Here is a 12,013-nt window from a genome sequence, read left to right on the forward strand (position 1 = left end):
CTCTTCATGACCCACGGTGTTGAAAGGTGGCTTGCTGGGCAGGCCGGGCCCTCCCAGCCCCCGCTCTTGGTGCTCTGGGTTTGGACCCTACGTCCCCTGCTTTCTGAAAGAGCTCCGGAAAGAGCTCTTGCTGGTTGACATCTGACCTTGGGAGAGTGCTCGAGAGACTCAGTGCTGGAGTGGACATGGGCGGCAGCACAAGCAGGTAGCCAGGCTGGGGACAGGGTACACAGGCCTGCCCACCTCCTCCCCAGCCAGTCTGGTTTCCCTTCACTTCCTGCCCAGACTTACAGATCTACGCGGTGACCCCTGTCCCAGACCACGTGCACGTCCTGCAGATGGACAGGGTGCCTGACCGGGTCAAAAGTTTCTACCGCGTCAACAACGTGAGGAAATTCCGGTACGACCGGCCTTTTCACAAAGGCCCCAAGGACAAGGAGAATGAATTCAAGGTAAGGAAATGGAGGTGGAGGGCACAGGGTGTGTGGGCAGTGCCCATGTGAGCCCAGGAAAGGCCCCTCATCCTTCAGGCAGGGTCTGGGCCAGGGTTGACTTCTCAACCTGTGTCCTTCCGGCAGAGCCTATGGATCGAACGCACCACACTGACCCTGACCCACAGCTTGCCGGGCATCTCCAGGTGGTTCGAGGTGGAGCGGCGGGAATTGGTGAGACTCGGCTTGGTTGGAGCTGAGCGTCACAGCGGTTCCCTGGGGCGAGCACTGGAGACCCCCTCTAAAGACGAGAAATGGGAAGAGCACCCAGGCTACCTGCCTGGGACAGCTGACCTCCCACGGGCCAGTGGTGCTCTGGGGGCTTTGTGGACACCCCCAGGCGGGTATTTCCAGTCAGGCATTTAGCCCATAGGGAAGCGAGTGTCTGAGCAGCCAGCGTGCTGCGTGGCGACTCAGAGTGGATTCAGAGGCGGTGCAGCCCACCCTGCACTGCTTTCCACGTGCCCGAGTCGCCAGGGAGACACAGGGAAGGAAGGGGCCAGGGTCTCAGGATCTCGATAGAGGAGCCTGTATCTCCGTCTCTGGCGTGTGCCCTGCCGCGCCACCCCCTTGTCATCACCCCTGGGGGGTCCTGTGCTGTGTGCCCCCAGGTGGAGGTGAGCCCTTTGGAGAATGCCATCCAAGTAGTTGAAAACAAGAACCAGGAGCTGCGGGCCCTGATCAGCCAGTACCAGCACAAGCAGGTGCACGGAAACATCAATCTGCTCAGCATGTGCCTGAACGGCGTCATCGACGCCGCTGTCAACGGGGGCATTGCGCGCTACCAGGAGGTGAGTCTGCCCCGGCTAACCTCCCAGCCGCTCCATCTGCTGTGCCACACCTCTCTGGCAGGGTCTTTTCTCCCTTTGTTTTTTGTTACCACCCCCCTTGCTCCGGCCAGCCAGGCAGGGCAGTCCACCTGCCTGGGAGATGCTGGCCGGCCTGAGAGAGGAGGCTGCGTCCCAGCCAGCCCTCTGTGTGCCGCAGGCTGGCCGTCCCACTCCAAGGGTCGCGGCATAGACGCCTGGGCCAGCCTCTGGCTCCCCCGCAGCAGAGAGCAGGGCTCTGACTGAAGAAGGCTCAGGCCCGGGGGCGCCAGGTGCCCTCGCTTCTGTGAGGAGGCCGCACTGTCACACTCTGAGTCCCCTGGGAGTCCGCCTGACTGGGCCCTTCCTCTCACAGGCCTTCTTCGATAAGGATTACATCACCAAGCACCCAGGAGATGCGGAGAAGATCACCCAGCTCAAGGAGCTCATGCAGGAACAGGTGTGTCCAGCAGGGCCCCCAGCGTGGCTGTGCTTCTCGGGCCACCGCCCGGCTAACCAGCTGTTGCCCTGACAGGTCCATGTCCTGGGCGTCGGACTGGCCGTACACGAGAAGTTTGTCCACCCAGAAATGCGCCCTCTGCACAAGAAGCTCATCGACCAGTTCCAGATGATGCGGGCCAGCCTGCACCATGTAAGATGGCCCTGCCCACAGCCCCCACCCCCCGTCAGAGCTGGCACCCCCACAGACCAGTGCGGCCAGCCGAAGGAGAGTGTTGGACTGAGGGCTTGGGAGGGGGTAGCTGTCCCTCCCCACAGGGGGCCGGAGGCAGGGCGGGTGCTGTGCCCAGGGACACATGCTCCCCTACCCCCACCCCGCCCTCAGAAGGAGCCAGGTCAGCTCCCTGGAAAGTGGGTAGAGGAGGAGGGTAAATGTGGCAGTCTACCTGCAGGGCCTCGGGGACATGCTCTTTCGTCCCTAGAGCCACCTCTGCCCGCCTCCCCAACCTCCCACCTCTCCCTCCCTATCCCTTCTGCTCTTGCTCCTACACACACACACACACACACGCACGCACGCACGCACGCACACCACCACCACCACCACTGCCACCCACCCACCCCCCATCCCCAGCTCAACTCTGCCTACCTGTCTGGTGGCCTGGGCTCAGCCTCAGGCCCAAGAAAACCTTGTGTAGACAGTCATCTTTTGTATTGGTTGCTCTTAGAGGGACCAGTAGGTTTGGGGGTCAGACCCCAGCACCGGAACGTGTCCCTGGCCTGGGCACCCACGACAGGGTCTGGCCAATGCACATGGGAGGATGTGGATGCAGGACAAAGTTCCCTGGTGGTAGTGGATGGGGAGGGGAGGGTCTTGCTGCTAGGATAGAGGCTGAGGATTCGGTTCAGGTGGTATAGAGTCCCCGTTCCCATACTCTCACCCCATTGTCAACCATAGGGTTCACCCAAGGTCTTTCCATAGCAGTCTTCCGGCATAACTGGCTTGTTCCCAGGTCTCAAGGGCTGCGTGCAAGCTACTTCCTGCCACCTAATGCCCGCACAAAGCCCTCTCCTCATCACCCAGGAGTGGCAGCAAGAAGGCAGGGGAGTCCAGCTGTTGAGTGCTGAGCCAGGCCCTCAGATAGCACGTTCCCCTCTGGGATGGCCACAGCCCACAGAGGCCCTGCTAGTGGGTCTGATCACCTCACACCCACACCCACCCAGCACAGGTGTGGGCTTGTCTCCACTCACATGTGGGCGGCATTCTGAAAAGCAGAGAGCAACTCTTTTCTGAACTGGGAGGTACGGCCCTTTCCCAAGGTGTGCCCACTGCACAGCTCCTGGCCATTCCCCTGGCACTTCAAGGGGTACCTTCTAGGTTTCCTCTTCAAAACAGAGTGCCCCTCAGATGACATCTCAGCCACTGCACCTCCTGCTGGTGGCTGAGAGCCACCTGAGCCTGGCCTCGGGAAGGGCTCCCAGGCAGAGGAGCAGGGCAGTGCTGCAGGCCAGCGAGCCAGGCCTCCATGGTCCCCATGTGTAGCACGAGAGGGGCCCAGGCTTTGCAAGGAGGAGGTGGAATGCCCGCGCTGCCTCAGACCCTCGCACAAGATCTCAAAGGACTTGGGCAGAGCTGGCCAGTTACGTGGTTTCCTCGGAGCTACAAACAGAAGCGTACACCAACCTGTTGCTGCCCGAGAGGGCCTAGGAGCAAGGGGTCTGCCAAGAAGTCTGTGCCCCTCATGAGGATTTTGCTGGGCTCTTGTACAAAGATTCTGTGCCGTCTCCCCATAAAATGTGTCATGGGCAACTCGGCCCAGGTCACTTGGAGTGGGACCATGGTCAAGTGCAGTGGTTCCCAGCCTCGTGTAGAGATGGCAGTGACTGATGCCCATGCATGGCCTGCCTCTCAGTGGACTTAGCCTGCAGCAGCACGCCTCTGTAGGCCTCCCTGTCAGCTGCTCTGCACAGGGTCGGCCCAGCCTGCTGCCCACAGAAGTTAGCAGGTCAGGTCCCACCAACAGCATATGATTCTTGGTTTGGGTTTTTCCCTTTGTACATACCTCCCCCTGCCCCTTCATTCCACTCTGGTGAAGACACCTCTCGTTCCCAACAGGAGTTTCCAAGCTTGGACAAGCTAAGTCCCGCATGCTCAGGCACCAGTACGCCCCGGGGAAACGTCCTGGCTTCCCATAGTCCCATGAGCCCCGAGAGCTTCAAGATGACCCACCGGCACAGGTATGGCCTCAGGACCACGGCAGGCCCCTCCACACGGGCAAGTCTCACAGTCAGAGGGTCAGAAACTCTCGATGGTGCTGCCACGTACCCCGTGTGCCCTCCTCTGCACCTGATCCAGCCTTGCCCAGGACCCACGCCCAGTGTCCAGGCAAGGCAGCCCCAGCTCCAGGGGAATCGTGGCATGTCTTAAAAGGTGGCTGAAGCTTGGGAGGCAGAAGAGAGGAGTGGTTAGGAACGTGGTGGAGTAAGGTCCAGGCACAAGAGATGTGAACAGATCAGCGTGGCAGCCCTGCCCAGTGCCCGGGTACGGCCTGGACCAGCTCTGAGTGTGCTGTGTCCACCCAGGCTCTCTGGCCCGTGAGCTTTGTAAAGGCAAGGATGGTCTGGCAACACAGACACCCAAGTGTGGGCGCTCTCAACTCAGGACTGCTGCTGCTGCTGGGCTCCCCCGAGGATGCCAGCGTGTGCAGGCCCTCCCCTCGCTCGGCCTGTGTCCTAGCCTGAGCTGTGAGCGAGCGCGTGGCGGGGGGGGGGGGCCTTGGGCAAGCCTGTGACCTCAGAGTGTTCACATCCTGCTGTCCCATAGCTTCCCCTCGGACCCAGGACAGAGCCCCTCGAGCCCAGCACCTTATCCCACTGCATGGAGGCCTAGCGACCCTGGGCCTCCGTCATCCTGCGCAGTGAGCACGTGTTGCTGGCCATCCCTCACCCCCCACCCCCGGCAGCAGCGGGCCCAAAGCATGCTCTAGGGCTCGGGTGGGTCTGAGGGCCGGCTGGAGGCCCTCCACACCACAAGGGCTGGGTCTCCCTCTTGCTCCCCAGTGGCCGAGCCCCGGGCTGACCCCTGCCTGTGCCCTGCTCTCTCTCACAGTCCCATGACCTTGATGGGGACCGGCCGGCATTCATCGTCCTCTCTGTCCTCACACGCGTCCAGCGAGGCCGGGAACGTGGTGATGCTGGGTGACGGCACCGTGGGCGAGGCCCCCGAGGAGCTATACCACCACATGCAGGTACTGCCACCCCTGCCGGCCCACCAGCCCTGGGGGCTCAGAATGCCCTTCCCCATCCCCCGAGCCAGCAAACCCTACCCCACACCTTCCCCTGACCCAAGTCTCCAGGCCCTTTCCTAAGAAGGAAGCCTAGTTTCTGCCCCAGATGCTCTCAGACCTCCCTGGGGAAGACGCTCTCCTTCCCAGCAGCAGGGCCCCCAACGGCCATGCTCCACACAGGCGGGTCGTGACCCTGAGTGCCGGGCCACCAGGTCTCTGAGCCAGCTTGCAGTCCCGGCCACTCAGACCCTGCCTTGCTGCTCTTTCTGCCCTTGCAGCTCGCATACCCCAACCCCAGGTACCAGGGCTCCGTCACCAATGTATCTGTGCTGTCCTCGTCCCAGGCGAGCCCTTCCTCCTCCAGCCTGAGCTCCACCCACTCAGCACCGTGCCAGATGGTCACCTCTGCCCCCTCGAGTGCCCGAGGTAAGGACTAAGGATGGCGGGCAGCCTCTTCTCCCTGCCCGTGACTTAAGGATGCTGCCCTGTGCTTTCAGCACCAAGGACCCTGTGTATTCCCTCCCGGGCACACAGACAGGTCAGCGCTGCGGCCAAAGCAAGGCTCTGTCTGAAGGGATCAAGCTTGAGGACTGAGTATGGAGAGCAAGTGTGGAAGCTAAAATTTACCCTGGGACATTCCAAGGACCATCACCCCGCAGTTGTCCTCAGTCTAGAAGGGCCTGGGCAGGAGAGAAGGCTCTGTCCACAGCCAGACACTGTCACTTACCGCCGGGTTTCTTACTCAGCTGCCCTCATCTGATTCTCTGAGAGCCAGCCAACTAACCACACTCCAACCCCGGTCCTGCAGTGAAATCTGGTTCTCCGGTCCGTTCAATCAGCAGTTCTCAACCTGTGGGTCACGACCCCTTTGGGGTTGCCCAATTCACCACAGTAGCAAAATGACAGTGATGAAGTAGCAACGAAAATAATTTCATGGTTGGGGGGTGGTCACTACCACATGAGAAGCTGTAGGAAAGGGTTGCGGCATGAGGAAGCTTGAGGACCACTGCCTTAGATGGAAAACACCTGCGTGGAGCGGAGATGACCCTAGTAGCCAAGGTCTCGTGCTTCCCAGGGTTGGCCCCGCAAGACAACAACAAAACCAAGTGGCCTGGGGCTGGTCAGACAGGGCTCCTTTTGTCCAGGTGGTGGGGAGGCGGGCAGGTTACTCATCATGATGGCTGCAAAGAGCAAGGGCACAGGCCTCCGCCTTCCCCAGAGCACTCCCACCTGTAAGGCATGACAGGGCGGTGCAGCAGCCACCAGCAAAGTCTTGACAGAGGACCGAGGGGAGAGGGTCAGGGTCCAGCTCATCCATTCCTATGCTCCACTGGGGGAAACAGGTTCTTTGACTGACACAGGCAGCCACCTTGCCAATCCTCACCCAGCCTGCAGTCAGCTCTGCCTCCTGAGCTGGGGCAGGGGCTTGCAGGAAGTGGGGCCAGGGGAAAGACTGCTGACCAGGAAATCAGTCCATGCCACCGAGGGCTTGTCCATAGGGACGTGAAGGCAGCAAAGGCACGGCATGGGGACAGAAAGATGGGAGTGAGCCCAGGAAGCTGTGGGGGAGGTTGGTGTGTGCATGGTGTCTTCCAGTACCAGCCCCTTAGCACATGCTAAGTCTGTCCTTCCCCACCCCGCCCCCACCCCCCACGATACGCCCTGCCACATCCAGTCTTTTACCTGGGCATTCTGACTGAAGTCGCCTCTGAATCACCACTGCCAGTCGACACTTGCTAGATGGTCTCCGAGCACTGTGGTGCCGGCCGGTGTCCTCCCAGCTGCTGCCACCCCTGCCCTTCCCACTCAGCAGAATGATCTGCCCAGCTCCTGCCTGGAGGCAGGCAGGGAAATGAGCCTGCCTCGCTGGGCTGGAAGTGAGCCTTCTGTTGCAGCTACAGTGCAAGGCACACCCTTCTGGTGGTCTACTGGGACACAGTAGATTAACCACCCCAAAACGTGGTGATTTCAGTCAGTCACCATCTTTCCCTGTCCTGTGGGCCAACAAGGTCCAGTGGGGGGAGTTCTCCCCGGGGGATTCTTAAACCGCAGGTCAACCAGGGCTGGGACCGCTAAAGACTCAGCTGAGCGGGACGCCCAAGAGAGCCCGCCCAAGACTGGAGCTGAGCCGCCTGTTACCCTGCACCTGCACCGGGCCTTTCCCTGTGTCTTGGACCTATCCTGGGATGATGTTGGCTGTCCTCAGAACCAGCATTCCAAGACCCAACCAGGCACACACCTGTTAACAGCTTTGGAAGTCATAAAGGCCAACACAGACACCACGGGGGTGGCAGCGATGAAAGGAGCGTGCTGCTGGGGCAGAGAGACCGTGAACTGCACCAGCACTGGACCCAGAGCAGGGTCCCTGAGAAGGGTAGCAAGTCGAGTTCAGAGGGCCGGCTGGAGAAGACTGGGTCCCGTCTCTGTCATTGCGGCCGGCCACTGCTTCCGGAGACAGCAGCCCAGACCTCTCGTGGAAGACTTTGCTGGAGAAAGTGATGGGGAAGAGACCTTTTGGAGTCACTTCCTCCCACTCCAGAGTGTCCTGTGAGCAGTGTCCTTCCCTGTCACACCCACTGGCACTCTGAGGTGGCTCCCTTGGCCAGGTGGGTGGCCTATGGGGCCCATTGGCAGCTCCCTCCAGGGGAGACAAAGATGCCCAGAGGTGCTCTGAGCAGCGCAGTCCTACTGGGGAGTTTCCCTGACCACAGCTCCAGCCGCTTACGGAGCCCTGTGGACACGGAGCTCTTGGGGTGTTTTCATGGAAATTCACCGTAAAGTAAAAAAGGAGCCATTCCTGCATCCAGATATCCCTTTGTTAGAGCAGCTGTGGGACCCCCACTGCATGGCTCCCAGTCCCCATTGGGAGCCCCTGGGCCTCGATGGCCCGAAAGCTGTGCCCCTCCCTCAGGTAACCAGGAGGTGCGAGTCAGGCTGTGGCCTCCAGGAGGGCAGGGCCCCTGTGTCCCAGGTCCCGCTGACGCACCAGATAGGTGCCAGCTCAGCTCTGTGCTCCAGGTGGAGGGCCCTGCCCAGAGCTGTGCCAGCCGAGCTCGAGCGCACTCCAGGTTCCCTGGATTGTGTGCCGTCTTCGTTTGTGGCCGCAGAACGCAGGTTCTACGAGCACTCTGAAGTCAGGGAGGCCGGTGCCGGCCACCTCAAGCCCATCTCCTGCAAAACTGAAGACTGTTCTCAGCAACCAGACATTCCAGAGAATGCCCTCAATGTTATCATCGTCAACCTTTCCCTGAAGGGCTCACGGTGACGTGGAGCTCAGCCTCCTGGGGGGGGAGAAAGAAGAGGGTCTGGGTTGATACCCGGGTGGGGCGGCAGGATGCGGGGGGAGAACTAGGCAGGTCTGGCGGCGGCCCGCACACTCCCCAGTCATCTGTGCCCAGAACAGGGTCCAGGGGGTGACACGGGGCTTCCCAGACAAGAGCTGTGTGGGTGCCCACGTCCCCGTCCGTGTAGTTACTTGGGAGAACGGGGCTCCTGGGTGAGAAGTACATCTGGAGGGCTCTGGTGAGGACGTGGCTGGTTCCCTTGCTCCACCCAGAGAGGAGCCGCCCTTGGAGACAATGATGTTGTGTCTGTCTCAAATGCAGCTACTTTAGGCCAGCAAGCCACAGCACCTAGACACAAGGACGCCCGAGCATGTTTGGAGGGCACCTCTCCCTGAAAAGGGGCAGTCCAGCAGGCTGCCCTGTAAGCGCAGAGAGGTGTCCAGCGACAGGCTAGAATAGTGGTTCTCAACCGCCCTCACGCTGCGACCTTCCCGAATAGTCCGTGTGGTGGTGACACCCAACCATATTATTTTCATTGCTACTAAATCACTCATTTTGCTGCTGTTAAGAATGAACCTGTGAAAGGGTCATTTGACCCGTGCCCCCCCGGGGGGTCATGACCCACAGCTTGAGAACCACTGGCCTAGAGAATTCCTGTGAAGCAATAAAGTTTATCCAATGGAAACAAAAGCCCTCCTGACCTTTCTCTGCCTTAAGCCAACCTGCAGGCCCCCATCGCAGACTCTGCTTCAAAATGTGCCAGCGTGGTCCTGGGGGCTATGGCCGCAGTCAGCAGTTTGGGGAGAAAGATGAGGCTTTCTGCTCCCAGGACGATCGGGGTCTGCTGTGAGTCAGAATGCACTCGATGGTGGCGTGTGCGGGCACTCTGGGACCCAGAGGAACAAGAGAAGTACTCGCCTGGGGCCCTGGCCAGTGCCTGAGTCGCAAATTCAGAGGAAAGCTCCAGAGACCCTGGGTTTGGGGACCCACAGCCTCCAGGGCCTGCAGCTTCCCCTCTCAGCCAGCACCTGGGAGCTATACTGGACCCCACCGCTTTACTCCAGCCACGCCAGAGAGACTTTCTGACCACTGAGCCAGCCAGCCACTGCCCTGGCTGTGAAGGGGCAGTGTGTTCCAGGTGACCCTTCAGGGAGGGGCCCAGATGCCCCATGTGGTTCCTGTGGGCAGGCTGGGGCCTGGGCAATGCATGGTGCCCATTTGCAAGAAGCAAGCAATTCTCGCTGCTCCTGGGGAAGGGCCCTCTCCAGGGACAACGGGCTGGCAGGTCCCTAGCCTGTGGCACTGGGGACCAGGCCGCCCCACACCTGGCATGATCTGACCTAACAGCAGAGCCCGGTGACCCCAGTTAGCACCATGAGCACTGAGTCCACTCAAGAGCCAGCCCATCTCCAAGCAGGAAATCCCCAAGATTCCCTGGGCTTGGCTGGCAGCAGGGCTGCAGCAGTACAGCCAGGTAGGCAGCTCCTGGGCCTGGTAGGTGGGAGAGAGGGGCCTCTGGGAAGGGGTGGTAGGGGCCAGTTGGGGACCAGGTGGACAGTGTCAGGAGAAAGGTAAGTGTGTGGAGATAGTGTGTCATGTGAGACCGGGTCCTGTCCGTCTGTGTGATGGCCTCACAGCAAGCAGGCCTGGAGTGGGCCCAGCATCCAGGCCGCACGGCCTTCTGAGAGAGCTGGGCTTTGTCCCCAACTCTGCCTGCGGGGGGGAAGGGAGGGCAGCAACCCCCACCTGCCGTGCATCTGCCCGGGCAGGGCCAAGGGGGCTGCCACCACCACCGTGTAACCACCTGGACCTGTGTCATCCCTCCATGCTTGCTGAGCCCATGCCACTCCGGTCTGCGTCTGTGGCCTGTCATCTGTGCGTGATTGTTCTGACTTGGTTACAGGCTCTCCCTCTCTGCCAGATAAGTACCGCCACGCCCGGGAGATGATGCTGCTGCTGCCCGCACACCGGGATCGCCCGAGCAGCGCCATGTACCCAGCAGCCATCCTGGAGAACGGACAGGTAGGGGCCACTCCCCTCCACAGACACAGCCCTGGTCAGTAGCGAGTGCATGGCTTGCCCCACTGCCCTTGCCACCATCCTAAGCGCTTCCCTCCCTCTGCCACGAGAGCCTCAGAAAGCCACCGGCTCCTGCTGGGGGCTGGCAAAGAATCTGAGGACACCCCCCACCACGCAGCACACAGGGCGGGTAGAGTGGAGCCCTACTGCCCACCTCGCAGGCGGCGGTCCTTGTCGCCAGCCTCCTGGACTCACCCTAACCAGTCTGACACACAACACTGGTTCCCTGCTGCTGCCCCTGCTCACCCTAGGGCTTCCTGAACCCTCCCCCCAGGCCATGGCTGCTCCCCACCTCACCCCACCCCATGCACCGCTCTCCAGACACTGCACCTGGTTCCCTCCCGCCCCACACACCCCCACCGCACTGCTCCCTGGTGGCATAGAGGGGACTGCCTGTCAGAAGACCAGGGCCTGTCTGTAAGGCTGGGCTGGGTTGCTGTCATCCCCCTCCCTCTGCCAGCATGGGCCTGGGGGGGAGGGGTGGCCCAGGAGGTGCAATGTGCCAGTGCTCCTCCTTTCTGCCTGCAGGGCAGCGTTGGGGTGTGCACCCTGGCAGGACAGGAGACTGTGGGTCTTCCCAGCAGACACCTGGGCCTCTCCTCCTCGGGCCCTGCACAGGGCAGCTGTCCAGACACTGGAGAGCATGCCACAAAGGCTCTCGGGCCCATGACAGCTCTCAAGCCAGCCCCCACAGGACCCCACCACCCCTCCTCATGCACCACTTTGAGTCCCCACCCAGCCCTTGGAGCACCCTTGATCCTGGCCCACAGTGATGCCCCGGGATGTAACGGCATCTCCCCTCTTGTGCTGTTCCTCCACCAGCTGCCCAGTTCCCAGCGGGCCCTGTTCCAACAAGTGGTGGGAGCCTGCAAACCCTGCAGCGACCCCGACCTGTCTGCGGCTGAAAAAGGTACCATCCTGAGGGTCTCACTGTTGTTCCTGAGCACCAGCTGGCCAGGGCAAGCCACCCCCCCCCCCCTGCCCAGGGTCTGTCTGTCCAGAGTCCTGACCGAGGCCTGTGCACATGGACTGTTTCCACCTGCGTCTGCTTGGTACTCATTTGTCTTCCTCTCTCCCTCCACAAGGCTGCCCTTCACAGGTGCCCCAGCGGTCCCCTGCCTGAGCTCACAGTTATAGGGACTCAGGTCTTTCTCACTGGCACTCAGGACAGAGGGATAGGGAGGGCAGGTCGTGGTAGAGTGCATTCCCAACAGTCCTCCTGTGGTCATGCTGGCCAGCAGGGTCCGTCCCCACAGCCCAAGGCTGACGGCCCGTAGAGAGGGTTGTACAGGTACGTGGTTTTGCCCTGTGGTCCGCTCCCACAAGCTGAGGGGTGGGCCTGGCCTGAAACCCCTGATATGGGAGCCTGTGCGAGCTTGTCAGCCAGCAAGGCAGTACTTTCACGAGGACGGGGTTGGTCCCAAGCCCCCAAAGGCACCTCTTGCTTTTAGGAGTTCAGGGCCCACAATCCCACCAGCACTGCCTGTGTCTCCTGGTCCACTGGGAAATACCCTCCAAAGTTGTCACTGTGTTGTACTGCACCTCTGCGCCAAGGGCTGTCTGCTGTCCACACTGTCACGGCCCCTTGCTCATCCATGAAGGACACATCT

The 12,013-nt window shown here is 61.1% G+C and overlaps 1 protein-coding gene across 1 annotated transcript in view; it reads left to right on the top strand.

The window, feature by feature from the left end:
- DOCK3 (dedicator of cytokinesis 3) overlaps window positions 1–5,512 on the top strand; it is a 158,007-nt gene extending 152,495 nt beyond the window's left edge. Inside the window, exons 34-41 of the mRNA XM_075547434.1 lie at window positions 286–452; window positions 579–665; window positions 1,103–1,282; window positions 1,674–1,757; window positions 1,833–1,949; window positions 3,870–3,991; window positions 4,863–5,001; window positions 5,319–5,512. Coding sequence (XP_075403549.1) covers window positions 286–452; window positions 579–665; window positions 1,103–1,282; window positions 1,674–1,757; window positions 1,833–1,949; window positions 3,870–3,991; window positions 4,863–5,001; window positions 5,319–5,477 — 1,055 coding nt within the window. The 3' untranslated portion in view covers window positions 5,478–5,512. The remainder of the gene's footprint in view (window positions 1–285; window positions 453–578; window positions 666–1,102; window positions 1,283–1,673; window positions 1,758–1,832; window positions 1,950–3,869; window positions 3,992–4,862; window positions 5,002–5,318) is intronic.
- The last annotated feature ends 6,501 nt before the right edge of the window (window positions 5,513–12,013 follow it).

The sequence above is a fragment of the Tenrec ecaudatus genome, chromosome 4, assembly GCF_050624435.1.
Source record: "Tenrec ecaudatus isolate mTenEca1 chromosome 4, mTenEca1.hap1, whole genome shotgun sequence".
NCBI classification, from domain to species: Eukaryota; Metazoa; Chordata; class Mammalia; order Afrosoricida; family Tenrecidae; genus Tenrec; species Tenrec ecaudatus.